The following is an 18,550-nucleotide window of genomic DNA, read 5'->3' as shown; positions in this document are numbered from 1 at the left end:
ATAATTAACTTTTGGGGAATTTAATATTATTTTTGCGCTTACAAATTTGATATTAGTTGCATCAAATTTATTATTAGATATCCTTGGGTTTAATAATGCAAGTGTAATTTAATTTAGGTCCTTAAGGGTGTAAATAATCCAGGTACTAAATGCACCCCCAATTCTCATGTTTACACCCCTTTTTCCAAATGGAATATCTATTATTAAAATAAAATATTTCTAGAGCTAGCTGCACCCCCTGTTTTCAGGTTTACACCCCCTTCTGTAATTTAACTTTAAATTTCTACTTTGCACCCCTCCTTTTTACTAAGCTGCACCCGTAATGTCACTTAAGATCTAATCCATCAGATTTCGCCACATGGCAATCCTTCACTTAATAAAATAGCCACTCGCAGTTTGCCACATCATCAATCCTCCACTAACTCATATTACCAATCAAAACATGCCACCTCATCACTCTCTCTCTTTCTCTCTCTTTCACACAAGCAAAACCCTAACCCTAATCTTCTTCTTCTCTCTCTTACGCACCAATCCATTCCGCAGCCGCCACCTTCGTTGCCGCCACGACCTCGTCCGACCACCACTGCAGCTCGACGGAACAACTGCCATCGACTTCCTCCTTCGCGCCTACTACTCGCCGGAATAGCAGCCACCCTGTCGCGCTCACGCCGGAAAATGCAACCACCATCTACTACGACGCATTCCGCTGCCACCAACGCTGCATAGAGCTCGGTCCAGCCTCCATGATTCACGGAACCACCGCGTCATTAACCTCCGACCACCGTCTTCGCAGTCGCGTTGCCGGAACCACCGCTTCACTTGTCCATCTCCGTCACGCATCAAGCTCAGACTTGAAACTCCCGTGCCACCATGAACCAACCACCATCTCCTTCATCGCGCCTCTGTCTAGTCTCCTTCCTCGTTCATCTGCCACCATCTCCTTCATCGCGCCTCTGTCTAGTCTCCTTCCCCGTTCATCTCGCTGCCACCACCATGGCAACACCAACAGAGCTCGCGGCCTGCCTATATCGAGCCTGCAACTCGCCAGAACCGCGGCCACAACCACCGGCAACACCCGCGCCAACGCTCACCCGCACCTGTGCTCGCGCCTCACCCTCTTCCTCGCGACGTCAACCATGGAAACCACTATCTATTCCGTTCAGTTTCACCAACACAGATCTGCAGTGGAATCTGCACCTCCATTAGTCGCGAGAACCAGAAGCACCACCGTGAAGACGAAGGTACCCGCGACAGAAACCACGGTGGAGAAAGGAGGAAGAACCCTAGTTCTGGGAAGAGAAAACCACTGCCACGTGTCCGCTTCTTAGTGGACACTCACAGAGTCAAACTGGTCAACCAGTCAACTCTGGGCAAGGTTTCGTCACCGTTGGTCAAACAGATTATTTTTTTTTAGCATGTGGTTCCTCTTTAGGAACCCTAAATTGCCTAACAGAGGAAAGAATCGTCTGGCGGCAGTCCATCGCCGACCAGACAATTTCTGGAAATATTCCCGAATCACCACTTTAATTGGAATCCAACAATTCATACAAAATCATACCAAATTCAGAATATCAATCATAATTAAATTGATCGACGCATGAAATTACCCTATTTAGCATGCCAATCAAATTAAAATTAAAGTTAACGCGTAAAGCTCCCCTAACCTGGTTCCTTAGCTTAAATTAGAACAATTGATGAAGCTCTCCCTTGATCACCAATGGCCACCCTTGGTTTCCCTCAATTCTGCCTTCAACTCCCTCACGTCAGCCCCTCTCACTCACCCTTGCCTCTGTTTTTCTAAGTCTAGGTTCAGCCTTGCCAAAACCTTGCCTAAACTCCAACTTTTTCCTTTTAAACTAGTACTTTAGGTTACTTAAAAATATTAAAACGAATTTAATTTCATTTACCTTTTAATAACCCTCCATCTCTCATCATGAATGGGAATGCAGCCCCCCCCTTGGCCGTACTGCTTCCCATTGCCTCTGTTAACCTTTCCCATTTCCCTCTAAAGTCACCATTAGCAAAATAAAAACAAGCATAATTTCCATTTAGCCTTCCCAAGGTTTGAACCCATGACCCCTTTGTTACCACTCAAGTGCATAACCATTTCAACCAATCATGTTTCATGCTAACCTTCACAATTCAAGTATCATAACATACAAGAACATGTTTTCATAAATTTAAATAACAAAACCATAACATCAAAAGTCAGCATACATAGGACTTGAACCCAAGTCCTCTCGCACAATCAAAGTGCTCTCAACCATATGAGCTAGCACTTTTCCATGTCTTACCAACCATAATTTAATGTCATAATTACTACCCCTCCCGTATTTATTAATTAATTATTTATTTAATTAATTAAATTCTACGGGTCTTACAGTGACCGAGGCTGAGTATTGGTGGATGAGCATGCAACAACAAATGCTAAATAGGGCGGAAGAGGTGACATGGACCAGTTTCATGACGAGGTTCTTGGAGAAATACTTTCCCGACAGCGCTAAACATGAGCGCGAGGCAGAATTCCTCACCCTGCAGCAGGGAAATTTGTCAGTGCAGGACTATGTGGAGAGGTTTGAGTACCTCTCAAGATTCTACTCGCAGACAGTAACGGAGGAGTGGCGCTGTAGAAAGTTTGAGGGCGGCCTCAAACATGAGCTGAGGCGTTTCATTGTGCCACTGAGGGTGCGAGAGTTTCCGATTTTGGTTGAGCAAGCCAAGAGTGTAGAGCAGCTAGAGATGGGACCCAACCGGGTCAACCGCACACAGAAGAATAGTGCTGAGGGCAGATTCCAGAAGAAGCCCTATAGTAGACCAGTTGCGTCTTCATGGAAACCGAGGTGCTATAATTGTGGGGGTGAACATCTGTAGTGAGATTGTACTAGACCCGCCCGCGGCGGAGGCAATGGCATGGGCACTCGTAAGTGCTATGCCTGTGATCAGCCAGGACACTTTGCCAACAGATGTCCTAATAGAAAGACTACTTCAGCATCACGACCTCAGCCATCCTCATCCGACAGGCCGAGAGCCGCAGGCCGGGTTTTTGCCATGACTAGCGCAGAGGCCACCCGGTCAGGTAATCTGATTCTGGATCATTGTTTACTTTTTGGTAACAGTGTGTTAGTGCTATTTGATTCAGGAGCTTCGCACTCCTTCATATCACATGATTGCGTGAAGAAGTTGGGGTTGTCTACTCGTGACCTTGGATGCGAGTTGATAGTCTCGACACCCGCATCTGGACAGGTTTCAACAAATGTAGCCTGTATTGGATGCTTGATGGATGTAGAGGGCAGACGCTTCAAGGTGAACCTAGTTTGCTTGCCCTTGGAGGGAATGGAGGTCATACTGGGAATGGACTGATTGTCTATCAACCACGTGGTGCTTGATTGTGGACAGCGCAAAATTGTGTTCCCAGAAACAGAGGGGATGGAGTTGGTGACATCTGGAGAGGCAGTGAAAGAGATAAAGAGGGGGTCGACTTGTTTTGTGATAGTGGCCCAAGAGAAGAAAATGAGTACAGAAGAACAGATCAGTAAGATACCGGTAGTGGATGAATATGTCGACGTATTTCCAGACGAGATACCTGAGTTACCACCCAGCCGGGATATAGATTTCTCAATTGATCTAATCCCTGGAGCGGGTCCAGTTTCGGCAGCGCCATACAGAATGGCACCGGCTGAACTAGCAGAGTTGAAGAATCAAATAGAAGACCTGCTAGAGAAGAAATTCATCCGACCCAGCGCTTCACCATGGGGAGCCCCGGTGTTATTAGTGAAGAAGAAAGACGGTAGTTCTCGGCTGTGCGTCGATTATCGGCAGTTGAACAAGTTAACGATAAAGAACAAATACCCACTGCCGAGAATTGATGATTTGCTTGATCAGCTCAGAGGGGCAGGAGTATTCTCCAAGATTGACTTAAGGTCTGGCTATCATAAGATCTTAGTCAAGCCAGAGGACGTCCAAAAGATAGCCTTTAGATCGAGATATGGACATTATGAATATGTCGTGATGCCCTTTGGAGTGACCAATGCTCCAACTGTCTTCATGGATTATATGAATCGCATCTTCAGACCATATCTGGACAAATTCGTGGTAGTGTTTATAGATGATATTCTCATCTACTCTCAGACTAGGGAGGAGCATGCAGACCATCTGAGAATCGTGCTGGAAGTATTGAGGGAACACCAACTGTACGGTAAACTGTCCAAATGTGAGTTCTGGCTGAACGAAGTGCAGTTTCTGGGGCATGTAATTTCTTCGCATGGTATATCAGTGGATCCGAGTAAGATTGAGACAGTGTTGAAATGGGAGAGACCTCAAACTGTAACAGAAGTCATAAGCTTCTTGGGATTGGCTGGGTACTACAGGAGGTTTGTGGAAGGGTTTTCTAAAATGGTGAGTCCATTAACTCAACTCACTAGGAAGGATCAACCCTTCTCATGGACTGATAAATGTGAGGAATGCTTCGAAGAGATGAAAAGGAGGTTGACTACCGCTCCGATTTTAATTATTCCAGATACCAGTAAGATGTTTGAGGTATACTGCGATGCATCCTACCAGGGTTTGGGTTGTGTACTAATGCAGGAGAAGAGGCCGGTAGCTTATGCCTCTAGACAGTTAAAGGTGCACGAGAAAAACTACCCTACCCACAATTTGGAGTTGGCTGCTGTAGTGTTTGCTCTTAAAACATGGAGACACTATTTGTATGGCTCCCAATTTCAGGTGTTTAGCGATCATAAAAGCCTGAAATATCTGTTCGATCAGAAGGAGCTAAATATGAGACAGCGGCGTTGGATGGAGTATCTCAAGGATTACGATTTTGAGTTGCTTTACCACCCTGGTAAAGCTAATGTGGTTGCAGACGCCTTGAGTCAGAAACGGATGCACATCTCAACTATGATGGTGAAGGAGTTGGAGTTAATTGAGAAGCTCAGGGATATGAACCTGGGTATATAGCTGAGTGGGGATTGCATCAGATGCGGTGTGCTTACATTGACTAGTGACGTACTGGGGACTATCCGAGATCAACAGAAGGATGATGTTGAGTTACAGCAATTTGTGAGTTGGATAGGGACTGAAAAGGGGAAAGACTACAGGCTTGGGACAGATGGCATCCTAAGGTTCAGAGACCGAGTTTGTGTGCCTGGAGATTGGAGATTAAGGAAACAGATTTTGGAGGAGGGCCATAAAAGCCGTCTTAGCATACACCCAGGTATGACTAAGATGTATCACGATTTGAAACAGTCTTTCTGGTGGAATGGGATGAAGACCGACATTGCTGACTTCGTGGCATCATGCTTGGTATGTCAGAAGGCCAAGATTGAACACCAGCGACCAGGGGGTACACTTGAGTCGTTGGATATTCCTCAGTGGAAATGGGATAGTGTAGCCATGGACTTCGTAACTCATTTGCCGAAGTTTGCGAAGGGGCACGACTCAATATGGGTAATAGTGGACAGGTTGACAAAGTGTGCTCATTTCCTTGCTATTAATCAGAAGTGGTCAATGGACATATTGGCTGAGTTGTACGTGAGGGAAGTGGTCAGATTGCACAGTGTGCCGGCCAGTATAGTGTCAGATAGAGACCCGAGATTCACATCTCGTTTTTGGCAATCCTTACAAGCAACGTTGGGGACTCAATTGAGGATGAGTTCTACATACCATCCTCAGACTGATGGGCAGTCGGAGCGTACTATTCAGTCTTTGGAGGATCTGTTGAGGGCTTGTGTATTAGATCATATGGGGAGTTGGAGTGAGATGCTTCCCTTAGTGGAGTTCACATACAACAACAGTTATCACACCAGCATTGGTATGGCTCCATATGAGGCGTTGTATGGGCGGCGGTGTAGGACGCCATTGTGTTGGAACCAGGATGGGGAATCATTAGTGTTGGGTCCCGAGTTTTTACAGCAAACCTCTAAGAAGGTTAGGGCAATCCAGGAGAGAATGAGGGCTACACAGAGTAGACAGAAGTCCTATGCAAATAGGAGGAGGCGACCTTTAGAGTTCGAGGCTGGGGATCAGGTATTTCTCAGGGTAACACCGACGGCTGGTATTGGGAGGGCCGTCAAATCGAGGAAGCTAACTCCGAGATTTGTTGGGCCTTATCAGATTCTAAGGAGAATTGGCGTTGCAGCTTATGAAATCGCCTTGCCACCACACCTGACGAATCTGCATAACGTGTTCCACATTTCCCAGTTGAGGAAATATGTTGCAGATCCGTCGCACGTACTGGAGTCAGATGATATTCAGATTCGGGAGAATTTGACGGTGAGCACTAGACCAGTGCGAATTCTAGACTCACAGGTGAAACAACTGCGGGGGAAGGAAATTAAGACTGTGAAGGTGCTGTGGGATGAGACTACTCAGGAGATGACCTGGGAGATGGAGGATCGCATGAAGCAATCCTATCCGCACTTATTTCCTGGTAAGTCTTATTTTCGAGGACGAAAATCTTTAAAGGTGGGTGTAATGTAAGATCTGGGAAAATTAAATAGTTATTTAATTAGAACGGGTAATGAGAACATTTAAAGCAATAAATGTGTGGAGCTATGACGTGGAAAACTACTAGCTCATGTGGTTGGGAGTACTTTATGGTGTGTGAAGACTTGGGTTCGAGTCCTATGTGTGCCACTTGGATGTTATTTAAATTATGTGTTTTTGTGTGTTTATATATTGAATGCGTAGTGTAATGATAAACTCCTAAAATTGTAGAAGTTATCATGAAATATGAATTGGATGAGTGGTTATATACTTAAATTGTAAATTGATTGGTTGTGGGTTCAATCCTTGCTAAGAACAAAACTAATTTTCTTTTGGCAATTTTGGGTTGCATGGTGTTGAAGGGACGTAGAAACCCTAGCTGCAGATGAAGGCAGTCTAATGGGTAAGAAACCATTCAATAGTGGTTCATGAGTAGTCATTAGCAAGGATACTTAAGGTATTTTCATTTTAGCATTTAGCACCTTTAATTTGGGTAATAAGTGAGAGAGAACATGCTAGTGGGAGACGCAAAGAGTACCACAGTGGGTGTAAGGGTCGAATAGTAGGTTTTCAGAAGGGAAAAACTGATTGTAAGAGGGTGGAGTGGCTGGAAAACATTGTGGACGTGTAAGAGAGGGTTAAGGAAGCTTTTTGGATTGGAGATACATCAAGAATTCGTGGTTTGGCAAGAAATTCCAGGTTAGGGGAGTTGCTTATTGTGTTTATATTTGTGATCGATTAGTTTTGTGCTGCCATGTGTAAATGTATGAATTTCCTATCTGTCTGACGTTGTTTTCACGAAAATTCTGGGTTCTCGCCCAGAAACCACCTGGCGGGTATAAAGGTGCTGCCAGGCGGCACATCAGTTTGACCTAAAAATGTTGTTTCTGCTATGAACTGCCTGGCGGTGAGATTGAGCCGCCAGGCGATGTAAGCTGTACTGACACTGTTTTGATTGAACTGTGTTGTATGTTGTTTTGTGTTGATTGCCATTAACTGCTATAATTGCGAGGTTGTAAAAGAACCTGATACTCCTGATGTTGGCACGAGTTAAATTGTCATTGGGGTAGAAAAGAGAGGAATCGTGAGTGAAAGGGAGAAATTCCATGGTTATTGAATTGAGTATATAATGATGTGTCTGGAAATTTAATGGGATACAATGAGTGGTATGATCGAGAGCGGGTCTAACAAATTATGTGAAACTGATGGTGCGTTGTTAGAGGCGAAAGCGGAATCAAATTCTGAATTTTGGTGTTGAGTGCGAGTGCAGAAATCTGGGTATGGTGCCCATGATCTGATGCACCGCCTGGCGGTGGATAACTAGCCGACAGGCGACAATGTTTTATCAGAGTGGTGTGAGAAATCTGAAGTGCGTCTGATGGAGAATAAAACATGAGAGAATTATAAAGGAAAGGTAGGGTGGATAGTAGATCGAATGGGTGAAAAGGGTGAGTCAGGGTTGGGATTAGGAAATTCTAGGTATTGGTATGTTAGTTAAGGAAGGAGGGAGGATGAGAGAAGGCAAAACGAGGGAAGAAGCATATGAATTGGGTATGAGAGGAGTACGAGACCAGGGAGTTAACAAGAGTGTGTGGTATGTTTAGGGGTGTGATAAAAGATAATTGTCCTGATAGCAGTTTCCTAGGATGGATGAAGTGGTGATTTTATGTTTAAGCTCTTGTTAAATTATAGAGAACTTAAATGAGTGGATTGATCGGGGTATAGCACATGTATTTGGTTACATATGATAGTTATAGATTCCCCTATGTGAGGGCTTGATATTGGGGTTTTCATGTGAACTTTGTAAGGGAGTTAAATGGTAAATTGGATTAACGGGGGTGTCATAAACCAGAAAAGTACTGTTCTGGTATGGTGCCTGGCGGTATATTGATACCCGCCAGGTGATGGATTTAACAGGAGAGCGCGGAGTACTAAGGTACGCTTGGCGGCACGTCGAGCTCCGCCAGGCGGTGACGAGGAAACAGGGGCACTAGCACAACGCTAGCGCCTGGCGGTGAGTGGTTACCGCTAGGCGGTCTGGAACAGTTTCGCCTAGCGGCGTGTGGGCCGAGCCAGGCGGAAATGCTGTTGTTCTTTGCTTTCTGGTGTGTTGTTTTAATTGATAATGATGCTTTGCTTGGATCGGGAGATGCTGTGCCATGAGCGGGTAGGTTCATGGATGGTGTTTGACATGTGATGATATGAACGGGGAGGTTCATATCTAGTTACTCTCACGTGGGGATACGAGCGAGGTAGGTTCGTATGTTCCGTGCTCACAATGAGAGATGCCACGTGCGGGGAGGTACGGGGGCTGGTGGATCACATGTGTTGGACTACGGGAGGGTAGGTCCGTAGAGCAGGACTACGAGCGGGGAGGTTCGTAGAGGCAGGACCACGAGCAGACAGGTTCGTGTGAGCATCATATTCCCGAGTCCAAGGCTAACCAATTGTATGATTTGAAGACTGATAAGTCTTGGGGCTAAGGTCTTGGCCAAGAATTACATATATAATGAATAAGATGGGTATACGATTTATCTTGTGTTTTATATGTTTGTTATTTTATTTTCTCAGCTCACCCTTTCTGTTTGTGTGTGGCGATGATCGTGTAATTCGTTACATGGGAGCAGATGTTGATACAGGTGGTGTTGAGGATGCTCAGATGGCGGAGTGAGGGCTAGCATGAGATTAGAGCTAGGGTTTTGCTAATTTGTAATTTATGTTTTAGATACAAATTTTGGAAACTTGTAACCTTTTATGGATTTAGTTATGAGTTTTGGCACACTATTTTAATGAGTTTAAATTTTTCCCGCGTTGGGATTTTTATCGAGATGACTATTAATGTAATTATTTCTTTTAGTATTTATTTTTAAGTAATATTCCCTAGGGATGTTACATGCCCCACTAGCCGACCCCACCCCGAGTAGTGTCGCCCTCACCTTCTTCACATCCTTCCCCTTGCCGGCTCGAGGCGGCAACTCGGCCTTCCTCTTCGTTCCGCCATGCACGTGTACCTCGACCATCGATTCCTGCAGGTTGGGAACATCAGTCTTCCCAGCTGCCTTTGCTTTAGCAGCCATTTCTTTCCTTAACGACTGGAAGAGCGCCAAATTCTTCTTCAGTGATTGCGCCATGTGCCCTACAATAACATTTTAAACCCCGGTTAAAACAACTTAGAATAATTAACAAAATTTAAGTAACAAACAAATACCTTCAATATCAATAATCGGGTGCACCGAATTATAAACTCTAACTAGGCCCTTAGTGGGCAACTTATCAACAAACTTCATCAAGGTCTCCACCACCTCCTCATCCCCTGCCGACAACTCGTCGGTACCCATATCCTTATACCGAGAGGGGGTCCCCGTCTAGCTGAACGGGAACTTCGTACTCCCATCGGCGTTCAAGAAATAAGGCTTGTCCTCTTCCTTCACCACAACTTTGAAGTATCCGTCCTTAAAATGCTTGAAGGACTGGGAAAATGCGTCCAATCTGCTGATGCTGGGACGACTTATCAGAGATAGCCAAGTGGTCGGTTGGCGAGGCCTAGTATAATAGAAGTACAGAAATGCGTAAGGAGAAGGCTACAAATATAGGGATTGACACAAAATACGGAAGGCTTGCATGTAAGCCCAACTGTTTGGGTGTAGCTGCATAAGTGCAACATTCAGCGCGCGCAACACACCCATGGTGAAATCGTCCAGCGGCAATCGCTTATGTAGCTGAGAAAAGTGGCACATGTACATATAGAAGAACTTCTCGGTTCCCCCTTCTTGCCCGTGACACACATGGTCGACGGTGTTCACCCTCTCCAGGGAAACAATACCCCCGCTTACACCTTTTATGATAACAGGTGTACAATTCAGCCAAGAGTTCAACAAGCGAGACCACCGAAATAAGGATGATTGATTACGAACGTCGGCAGCCACCCACCCATAACCGCCCTTGGCTAGCCAGTTACTCTCCGCCAACTCCTCTGGGGGATCTTCTCGGACCTCCCTCACCGTTTCCACAGGGATTCCGCCCACCATACCCCCAGAACTGGTGCTCTCCTCTTCAACGTGTCTACCTCTACTCCTCCCAGACTCTATACTCTCACTACTAGACGTAGACAATGACACACTATCACTACTATACATACCTTTTCTCTTTTTTCTGGAAAGATGTTGGCTGGAATTGGAAACTAGTCGGACAAGAAAACGCACACAAGATCTCTGACTGGAAATTCTCGCAAATGAACCAATAAACCCTTACTCGTTTTAAAATCCACATTTATAGGCCAGAATCCCAAACGGAAAAAACCCCTTCCCGCCAAAATAACAACCCATACCAATCGACACAATCATTCCAAAGGACATAAGTCTTAAAAACGAGGGCACAAAAACCCCTTTGATTTGACCCCTGACATCCCTTCACCTGCAATCAACCCTTTCTCGCCTTTAGCCCTAACACTGTTCATCACACTTAAAGGTTGGGGGACTGGTGTACCACACCTAGCCGGCCCCGCTAACTTATCAACACATGTCACCCTTGACCGACACCTATATCGGCCAAGGCTGGGGGAACACCATGGGGTGCCATGTGATGTGAGCTTTAGCAATCCACATTATCTACATCATGCGGCTTTACATAGAAACAATAGAAAACGATTAGCACCAAAAATCCTACAACCCAGTTTCTAGTTTTGTGTCATTGTTCTTGTGAGAAACCGGATTGCTATTTGAGAAATTATAATAATATACCCTTCTTTTAATACTACTTCTTTTTTATTACATCAACTTAGCTGAAATATATTGCAAACTTTCACTGATGCTTTTCGGTTAAATTTGTTAAATTTGGGATAATTTTATTCAGTTCATTATATTTACAATTTATCTTTTTAATTCAGTAATTTTTTGAAGTTCTGCCACTAGTTTTGGTCATCTACCTAAATGTTAATTACCAGATTAAAAACTGTTAGGTTTTTAAAGAGGGGGTATCACTAGGGAGATACAACACCAATGAGATCTGAGCCTAACCATATAAGACACTAACACCACTCTCAACCCAAAACCTTAAGGCAATGGGTTTATGGGCCTTGATCCTTATATGGTGCTCTACTTTCTCATTTCTGGTCAATGTGGGACTTAGACTCACACTTGGATTCCTAACAATCTCCCCCTCAAGGGTGAGTCCCTTCAACCACATTGGTACACTCCCCCTCCAGCGGAAGCTGTCCAACCACGAGTACTCCTTTTCTGCCCTTTTCTGTACCGTCGTTCTTCTTAACGGGACACGCTTACCTGACCCACATTGTCAGGAAGACTTTCGATACTAGGACCATACTGGTACTGCACTCGTCTGAGCCGGTATTAACCATCGGCTCTAATACCACTTGTCAGGTTTTTAAGGAGGGGGTATCATTGGGGAGATACAACACCAATGAGATCGGAGCCTAACCATATAAGACACTGACACCACTATCAACCCAAATCCTTAAGGCAATGGGTTTATGGACCTTGATCCTTACATGGTGCTCTACTTTCTCATTTCTGGTCAATGTGGGACTTAGACTCACACTTGGATTCCTAACAAAAACTTTCTCAGAGAAATAAAATGGAATGTTTAAACATAAAAATATGAAATTAATGAAAGTAATTGTCATCTAAACTATTTATAATCCATTAGTTATGTAAGTTTAATCTTTAACTCTATTTCAGACAAGACAAAGGCCTTTTTTTTTTTCAAACTATATATATACACTATAACAATCGATTTTAAAAGGCTAAATAGTCTTATTTCATAATTTAAGAAACAAAAACCATATGTTCTTAGAAAACTAAAATATATATTTAAATTTAAGGAAAAATTACAATTTTTTTAAAATCATATTTATTGTTAACATGTATGTAATTTTGTTACTTTCAAATAATAATTAAGATATGTTAGTCAACACTGATCTTAATTTTTTAAAAGGTTGTAGAAGAGATAAGAGTGTATCACTTCCCAGCATAAAGTCGAATTGGCTTATCATAATCAGTTCCAATAAGAAAATAGAGATAACTATTAAAAGTGATAGCATGATTTTCGATAAGTTTTTATTTTGTTTTCATCGGTTCAAAAACTCCTCTAATCGAATATCTAAAGGAAGTGATTAGTAGGTATTGTTTTAAGCTTTTCGAGAATTTTGAGTATGGAATATTAGTTTTTCATGTTTACATAGTTTTTTTTTTTAAAAAAAACATCCATACAAAGTAACATTCTCAAGAAGGCTTAAATATACATTTGATCCCTATTTTTGTTGTTTTTATTCAATTTCGTCTCTATTTTCGTCTTGTGTTCAATTAGGTCCTCATTTTCGTCAAATTTTGGTCAATTTGGTCCTTTTCACTAACGGTGTTTAAATAGTTAACGTTTTTGAACAGTACATGCCACGTGTCAGCTCCTAATTTTTTTTTTTAATTTTTAAAATTTTTTTAATTTAAAAAAAATTGTCCACGTGTCAAGTCACAATTGTGCCACGTATCAATTTGTGGTAGTATTATTATTTTTCGTTTAATTTAGTTCCTATATTCGTTATTTTTGTTCAATTTAGTCCTAATTTTTGTTAAAATAAATCAATTTTGTCCCTTTCAAATTAACACTAAATTTAATATTTTTATACAAATTATATTAATATTTTTTCTAAAATTGATATTTGAATTTATTATTTTTTAAATTCAATTATAAATTATTAAATTTAATTATAAATGGAATAAAAACAACAAAACTAGGAACCAAATGTATATTTAAGCCTTCTCAAGAACTTGTTCCCTACATTTATCAACATATATTGCTATGACAGACATATACTAACTTTTGAAGAAGTTAGAATTTATATATTTTGTCTAATAATATTTTCATTAATTTTATTTCTTTGTTTATCTATTTTTTTTTTCAGTGTAATAGTTAAGAGTCAACTATTAATGTCTCCATATATTAAAATTCATTTAAAAACTAACTTCTCCAAATGAGTATTCTTTTATATTCAAACAAATTTTATCATTTCCACATATTTAAAAAATTGATTATCTATCAGTTTAATTAAAAACGTTGGTATTTATTTATGAATTTAGCTCTTACCGTAGGAAATCATCCGTGAGTTGTCTCACTTATTGATGAGGAATATATACAAAATATCATAGATAATTTCGGTTGCCATTACAATGACTAGCTATGATTTTGGCTAATCTTTAGGTAATTGATACTATAGAATATTCTCAAAATAATAATTTATTAGACACAATAATATCTATCACACCCCCTCTGTCGAAGCGGGAGGTTGACGAATGCTTAGACTGTTCCAAAAATCATTAAAAAGTATGCACAAAAGGCCTTTGGTAAAAATATCAGCAATTTGATAGCAGAACGGAACATGAAGAACACAGATTTCTCCACGAGCAACTTTTTCTCATACAAAAAGGATGTCCATTTTAATGTGTTTTATTCATTGATATTGTACAGGATTACCAGATATATAAATGGCACACACATTGTCACAGTACACTATTGTAGCTTTTTGAATTGGGCAATGAAGCTCAAGAAGAAGGTTTCAAATCCAACAAGATTCTGAAACAACATTAGCTACTCCTTTATATTTGGCCTTAACTCTACAACGAGATAATGTAGGTTGTCGTTTGGATGACCAAGAAATCAAGTTATCTCTGAGGAAAACTCAATATCTAGAGGAAGATCGTCTAGTATCTGGACATCCACCCCAACCTGCATCTGGTAAGAGAGGAGCTTGTTAATATTGGATTTGTACAAATGCAAGCCAAAATCAATAGTACCCTGTATGTATCGTAAAATACACTTGAGAGCATGCATGTGCTCTTCCTTGGGATCATGCATATAAAGGTATACTTGTTGCACCGCATAAGAAATGTCAGGCCTCGTAAAAGTAAGATATTGTAATGCTCCAACAAGCCTTCTATACTTAGTAGGATCCTCACATGGAAGGTCATTACACGCACCAAGTTTAGGCTTCGTGTCAACTGGTGTGGGACAAGGTTTGCAATTAATCATCCTTGCTCCGTCAAGAATGTCTTCTGCATACTTTTTTTGTGAGAGAAACATATTGGTTGTGGTACGGGTAACAGCAATCCCCAAAAAATAACTAAGTGGACCAAGATCCTTCATAGCAAACTCTGCACTCAGGAATGACATAATGTACCTTCTAAGAGAATTAGAGGAAACCACTAGAATATATGAAATATCAGATTCCTTATTCTATATGAATAAAGAGTGATCAAATTTACAATGTTGGAATCCAAGTATGGCCATGTAATCTGCAAACCGTTGATACCAAGCACGAGGGGCTTACTTTAGGACATAAATTGACTTCTTTAATAAGCAAACATAATCAAGATGAGATGAATCCTTAAAACCCTTGGGTTGATGAATATAGACGATTTCATTGAGATTACCATGTAGAAACACATTTTTGAGGTCCACCTGATGAATGTGCCATGATTTGGACAAAGCAATGGTTAAAATTGTTCGAATTATCGCTGGTTTCATTATTGGACTGAACGTTTCATCACAATCTATGCCTTTTTGTTGTGACTTGCCATCACCTACAAGGCGAGCTTTATGCCTCTCAAAAAAATCGTCAAAATTATGTTTATGTTTACAAATCCACATAGACCGAATTATATTGACATTAAGGGGATGTGACACCAACTCCCATGTCTTGTTTTGAATTAGAGCATTATATTCATCAGTCATGGCATTTTTCCATTTTAAGTCATGAAGAGCACTCACCAGATTCTTAGGCAAAGGTGAAATAGAAGTGGTGGTTGAAGCACTCAAATTATGTGAATATTTTATGTTTGGTTTAACCATGCCCCGTTGACTACGAGTGGTCATGGGATGGGACCTATGATTTGTAAGCTGGTTGGTTGAGGTTTGAGAAGGGGGAAGGTTAATTGGTGGGGTTGAGAGGGGATTGTTGTTAGGGGATGGTGGTGAGTGAGAAGAAAGTGAAGTCTGAGGGCTTAGGCCTGTATGTGATAAAGGTTGTGGAAGATGAAGTGTAGGTCATGTTAGTTGATTTTGTGGTACACAAGTACGTAGGTGATGGATTAAGGGTGGAAAGGGGTCATCACTTAAATGGTTATACTCACTTGGAGATGTGTCATGGATTTTTTAGAAAGGAAATTGTGTCACAAAAAATTACATGACAGGAAATAATTATCTGTCTAGTCGAAAGATCATAGCATTTGTACCCTCGATGATTTGATGGGTACCCTTGAAAAACACACGGGGTGGATCTGGCTTGCAACATATTATTGGTAGTGTTTCGAAATAGTGGGTAGCAAAGACAACCAAAGACACGAAGATGGGAAAATTATGGAATTCTACAATAGAGAACTTGCATCGGAGAACGATATCCTAAAACTTTGGTAGGGAGAATGTTTAGTAGATAAGTGACCATTTGAAGAGCATGGTCCCAAAAAGAAAGTGGCATGGATGAGTGGGCTAATAGGGTGCGAACAATATTGTTAATGGATTTAATATGCCTTTCTGCTTTGCCATTTTGAGGAGAAATGTAAGGGCAAGAGAACTTAAATTGCAATCCACTATGTTGACAAAATTGTTTAATGTCTCTTTCAAATTGGGTTTTAATTTGATTGTGATTTTCTAGAAATGGGAAAAGTTCACAAAAATTTGCTAAAGTCATTAAGAAATAAGACGTAATATCAATGGCCGAATGAGCTATATATTGGTGTTCCAAATATCACTATGGATAATATCAAAGGGAAATTCAGTAAAAGACCAAGAAGCTCTAAATGGCAATTTCACATGTTTAACAAGAGGACAAGAAGTGAAAAAAACATTATTGTATTTATTACAATTTATAAAATTTTGATGACAAAGAGAGTTTAAAATAGTAGCTTCGGGATGGCCTAAATGATTGTGCCACAAGGTGGAAGACATAGCTGGAAAGGTTAAAGTAAAAGTTGGCGAAGAGATTCTTTGATATTTGGGATGGATGGGGTAGAGATCACCAAAGCTATTACACCTCATTAGATGGTTCCCCGTGCGCAAGTTCTTCACCGAAAACCCAAAAGGATCAAACTCAAAAGAAACTAAGTTGTCAGTGGTAAATTTACGAACAAAGATGATGTTTTTAATTAATTTTGGTGCATGTAACACATTGTTTAGTTGTAAAGGAGGATGAGGTGGAGATAGTGAAGTGCTTCCATGACCACAAATAGGAATCAAATAACCATTACCAATAACAATATTGTTATCTTTGCTTAAATCAAAATAAGATAAGAGTGTACCTTGATTTGTTGTCATATGAGATGTAGCACCTATGTCCATATACCAATTTTCATCTGGTTGGGAGATTGCAAGAGTATGCATGGCCCATTAATGTCTGTAGGTGTGTACCCCATAGTAGATGGTGTGGATGATGTGTGGCAAGATTGTTGTGATAGTTGAGGTCCAATAACCTCATCTTAACGAGGAGGTGTAGGTTGCCATGAGGCTGCAAGATAAGGACAAAAAGGTTGGACCTACCCAGTCCAAGGATTTAGGAAGGGATGTTGATATGGTGGGTAACCCTGAGACTGGTGGTATTGTGGTTGTTGATATGGTGCACCATTTCTTTCAATGTTGGCACCCCCACCGTTGCCATGTCTGTCTCTACCACCACGGCTGTTGTTGCCTTTGCTTCTGTTGGGTTACTTACCTCGATTGTAGTTATGACGACCTTGTAGAGGAATTGGGGCCTTCATTCATGATTAAGAATCCAGAGGAACAAGATTCACAAGTTGCTCGCTCCTTAATCGTGGTCTCTTCCAGCTTCAATCAAGAACATGTTGTAGCAAAATTGGGCAAGTCATCCTTTTGCTACATAATCGTGACAAAACCAACATATGCTTTGGGTAAGCCAACAAGCAAACAGAGCACTAGACGTTAATCTAAAACAAGAGCCCCAACATTGGCTAATTGGTGCGCGAAAGATTTGAGGCGGTTGCAATATGCGGAGATTGTGAAAAAATCCGCTAAGTTCGTATTCGTGAACTAAGTTTCAAGATATACTGCCCTAGAGTTTTTGTTATCTTGAAACAAGTCAGTGACATGTTGCCAAGCGTTGGCAACAGAATCATTAGCCACAAGGATCGATGTGAGGATATTAGGAGATATTGTGGCATATATCCATTGGAGAACAACAACATCAAGGCGATTCCATAGAGGTAGATTAGCGGCCTTGGTTGTTTGGTACGTTGTTATGGTAGCAGATTCCGTAGGAGGGATGATATGTTTAAGTACGAAATGAACTTTAGCTTGAACTTTAAATAAGGTTGCCCATGAGTGATATTGGCTGGTTTCCATGTCCAAAGTGATTGGAATGTGATGTTTGATGTTGGTGACGACTAGAGTAGAATGAAATTTGGTGTTTTCAGCCATGGGCAACTATGGAAGAAAGGGAAAAAAAAGAAAAAAATGACTAGGTTTTCTAAAAGGGAGGAAGGAACCTAATCTTCTGATACTATGTAGGAAATCATCTATGAGTTGTCTCTCCTATTGATGAGGAATATATACAAAATATCATAGATAATTTTGATTGCCATTACAAATGAGTAACTACAATTTTGGCTAATATTTAGGCAATTGATACTACAGAATATTCTCAAAATAATAACAATTTGTTGGATACAATAATATCTATCACTTACTACTATGCTTTTGTATTTTATATTCTTCTGATACCACAATATTGGTTTTCATACTCTTATGAGCATCCGAAATAGTTTGTGAGATTTTTGAGTGAGAAAAGTTTATTTTTACCTCATCGTGAGACCTTGTGCTACCTCCATGATAAAGTTTGTACCTATTAATGAAAAAATTTGCAAAAGTGTAACGATACAAAAATGTGGGCAACAAGTGTAGTAGAAAATGATGGTAAAAAATGTCAAGCAAGTCAAGACTTACACTGATTTAATTAAAAAAGAAAAGAAAAATAAGGTATTTTTTTAATGATTATTCAATATTTCAATTCTACTAATCAAATAATTTATTAGATATAATCAAATGTTAT

At 40.9% G+C, this 18,550-nt stretch overlaps 2 protein-coding genes across 2 annotated transcripts; one reads left to right on the top strand and one right to left on the bottom strand.

The window, feature by feature from the left end:
- The first annotated feature begins 2,463 nt into the window (after positions 1–2,463).
- LOC114180656 lies at positions 2,464–2,871 on the top strand. Its single transcript, XM_028066958.1, has one exon. It carries the CDS (start codon positions 2,464–2,466, stop codon positions 2,869–2,871), a length of 408 nt encoding a protein of 135 aa, XP_027922759.1.
- Positions 2,872–17,532: 14,661 nt separating this feature from the next.
- Positions 17,533–17,919, bottom strand: LOC114180655. The gene has a single exon (XM_028066957.1). The coding sequence runs from the start codon at positions 17,917–17,919 to the stop codon at positions 17,533–17,535; it is 387 nt and encodes a 128-aa protein (XP_027922758.1).
- Positions 17,920–18,550: the final 631 nt, after the last annotated feature.

Source organism: Vigna unguiculata, chromosome 4 (genome assembly GCF_004118075.2).
Source record: "Vigna unguiculata cultivar IT97K-499-35 chromosome 4, ASM411807v1, whole genome shotgun sequence".
Classification (NCBI taxonomy): Eukaryota; Viridiplantae; Streptophyta; class Magnoliopsida; order Fabales; family Fabaceae; genus Vigna; species Vigna unguiculata.
The sequence above is the reverse complement of the archived record's forward strand: the minus strand, read 5'-3'. Positions and strand labels throughout refer to the sequence as shown.

Coding starts and splice junctions, on each gene's coding strand:
- LOC114180656 (XM_028066958.1), top strand. CDS start 2,464: ATGACGAGGTTCTTGGAGAAATACTTTCCCGACAGCGCTAAACATGAG.
- LOC114180655 (XM_028066957.1), bottom strand. CDS start 17,919: ATGGCTGAAAACACCAAATTTCATTCTACTCTAGTCGTCACCAACATC.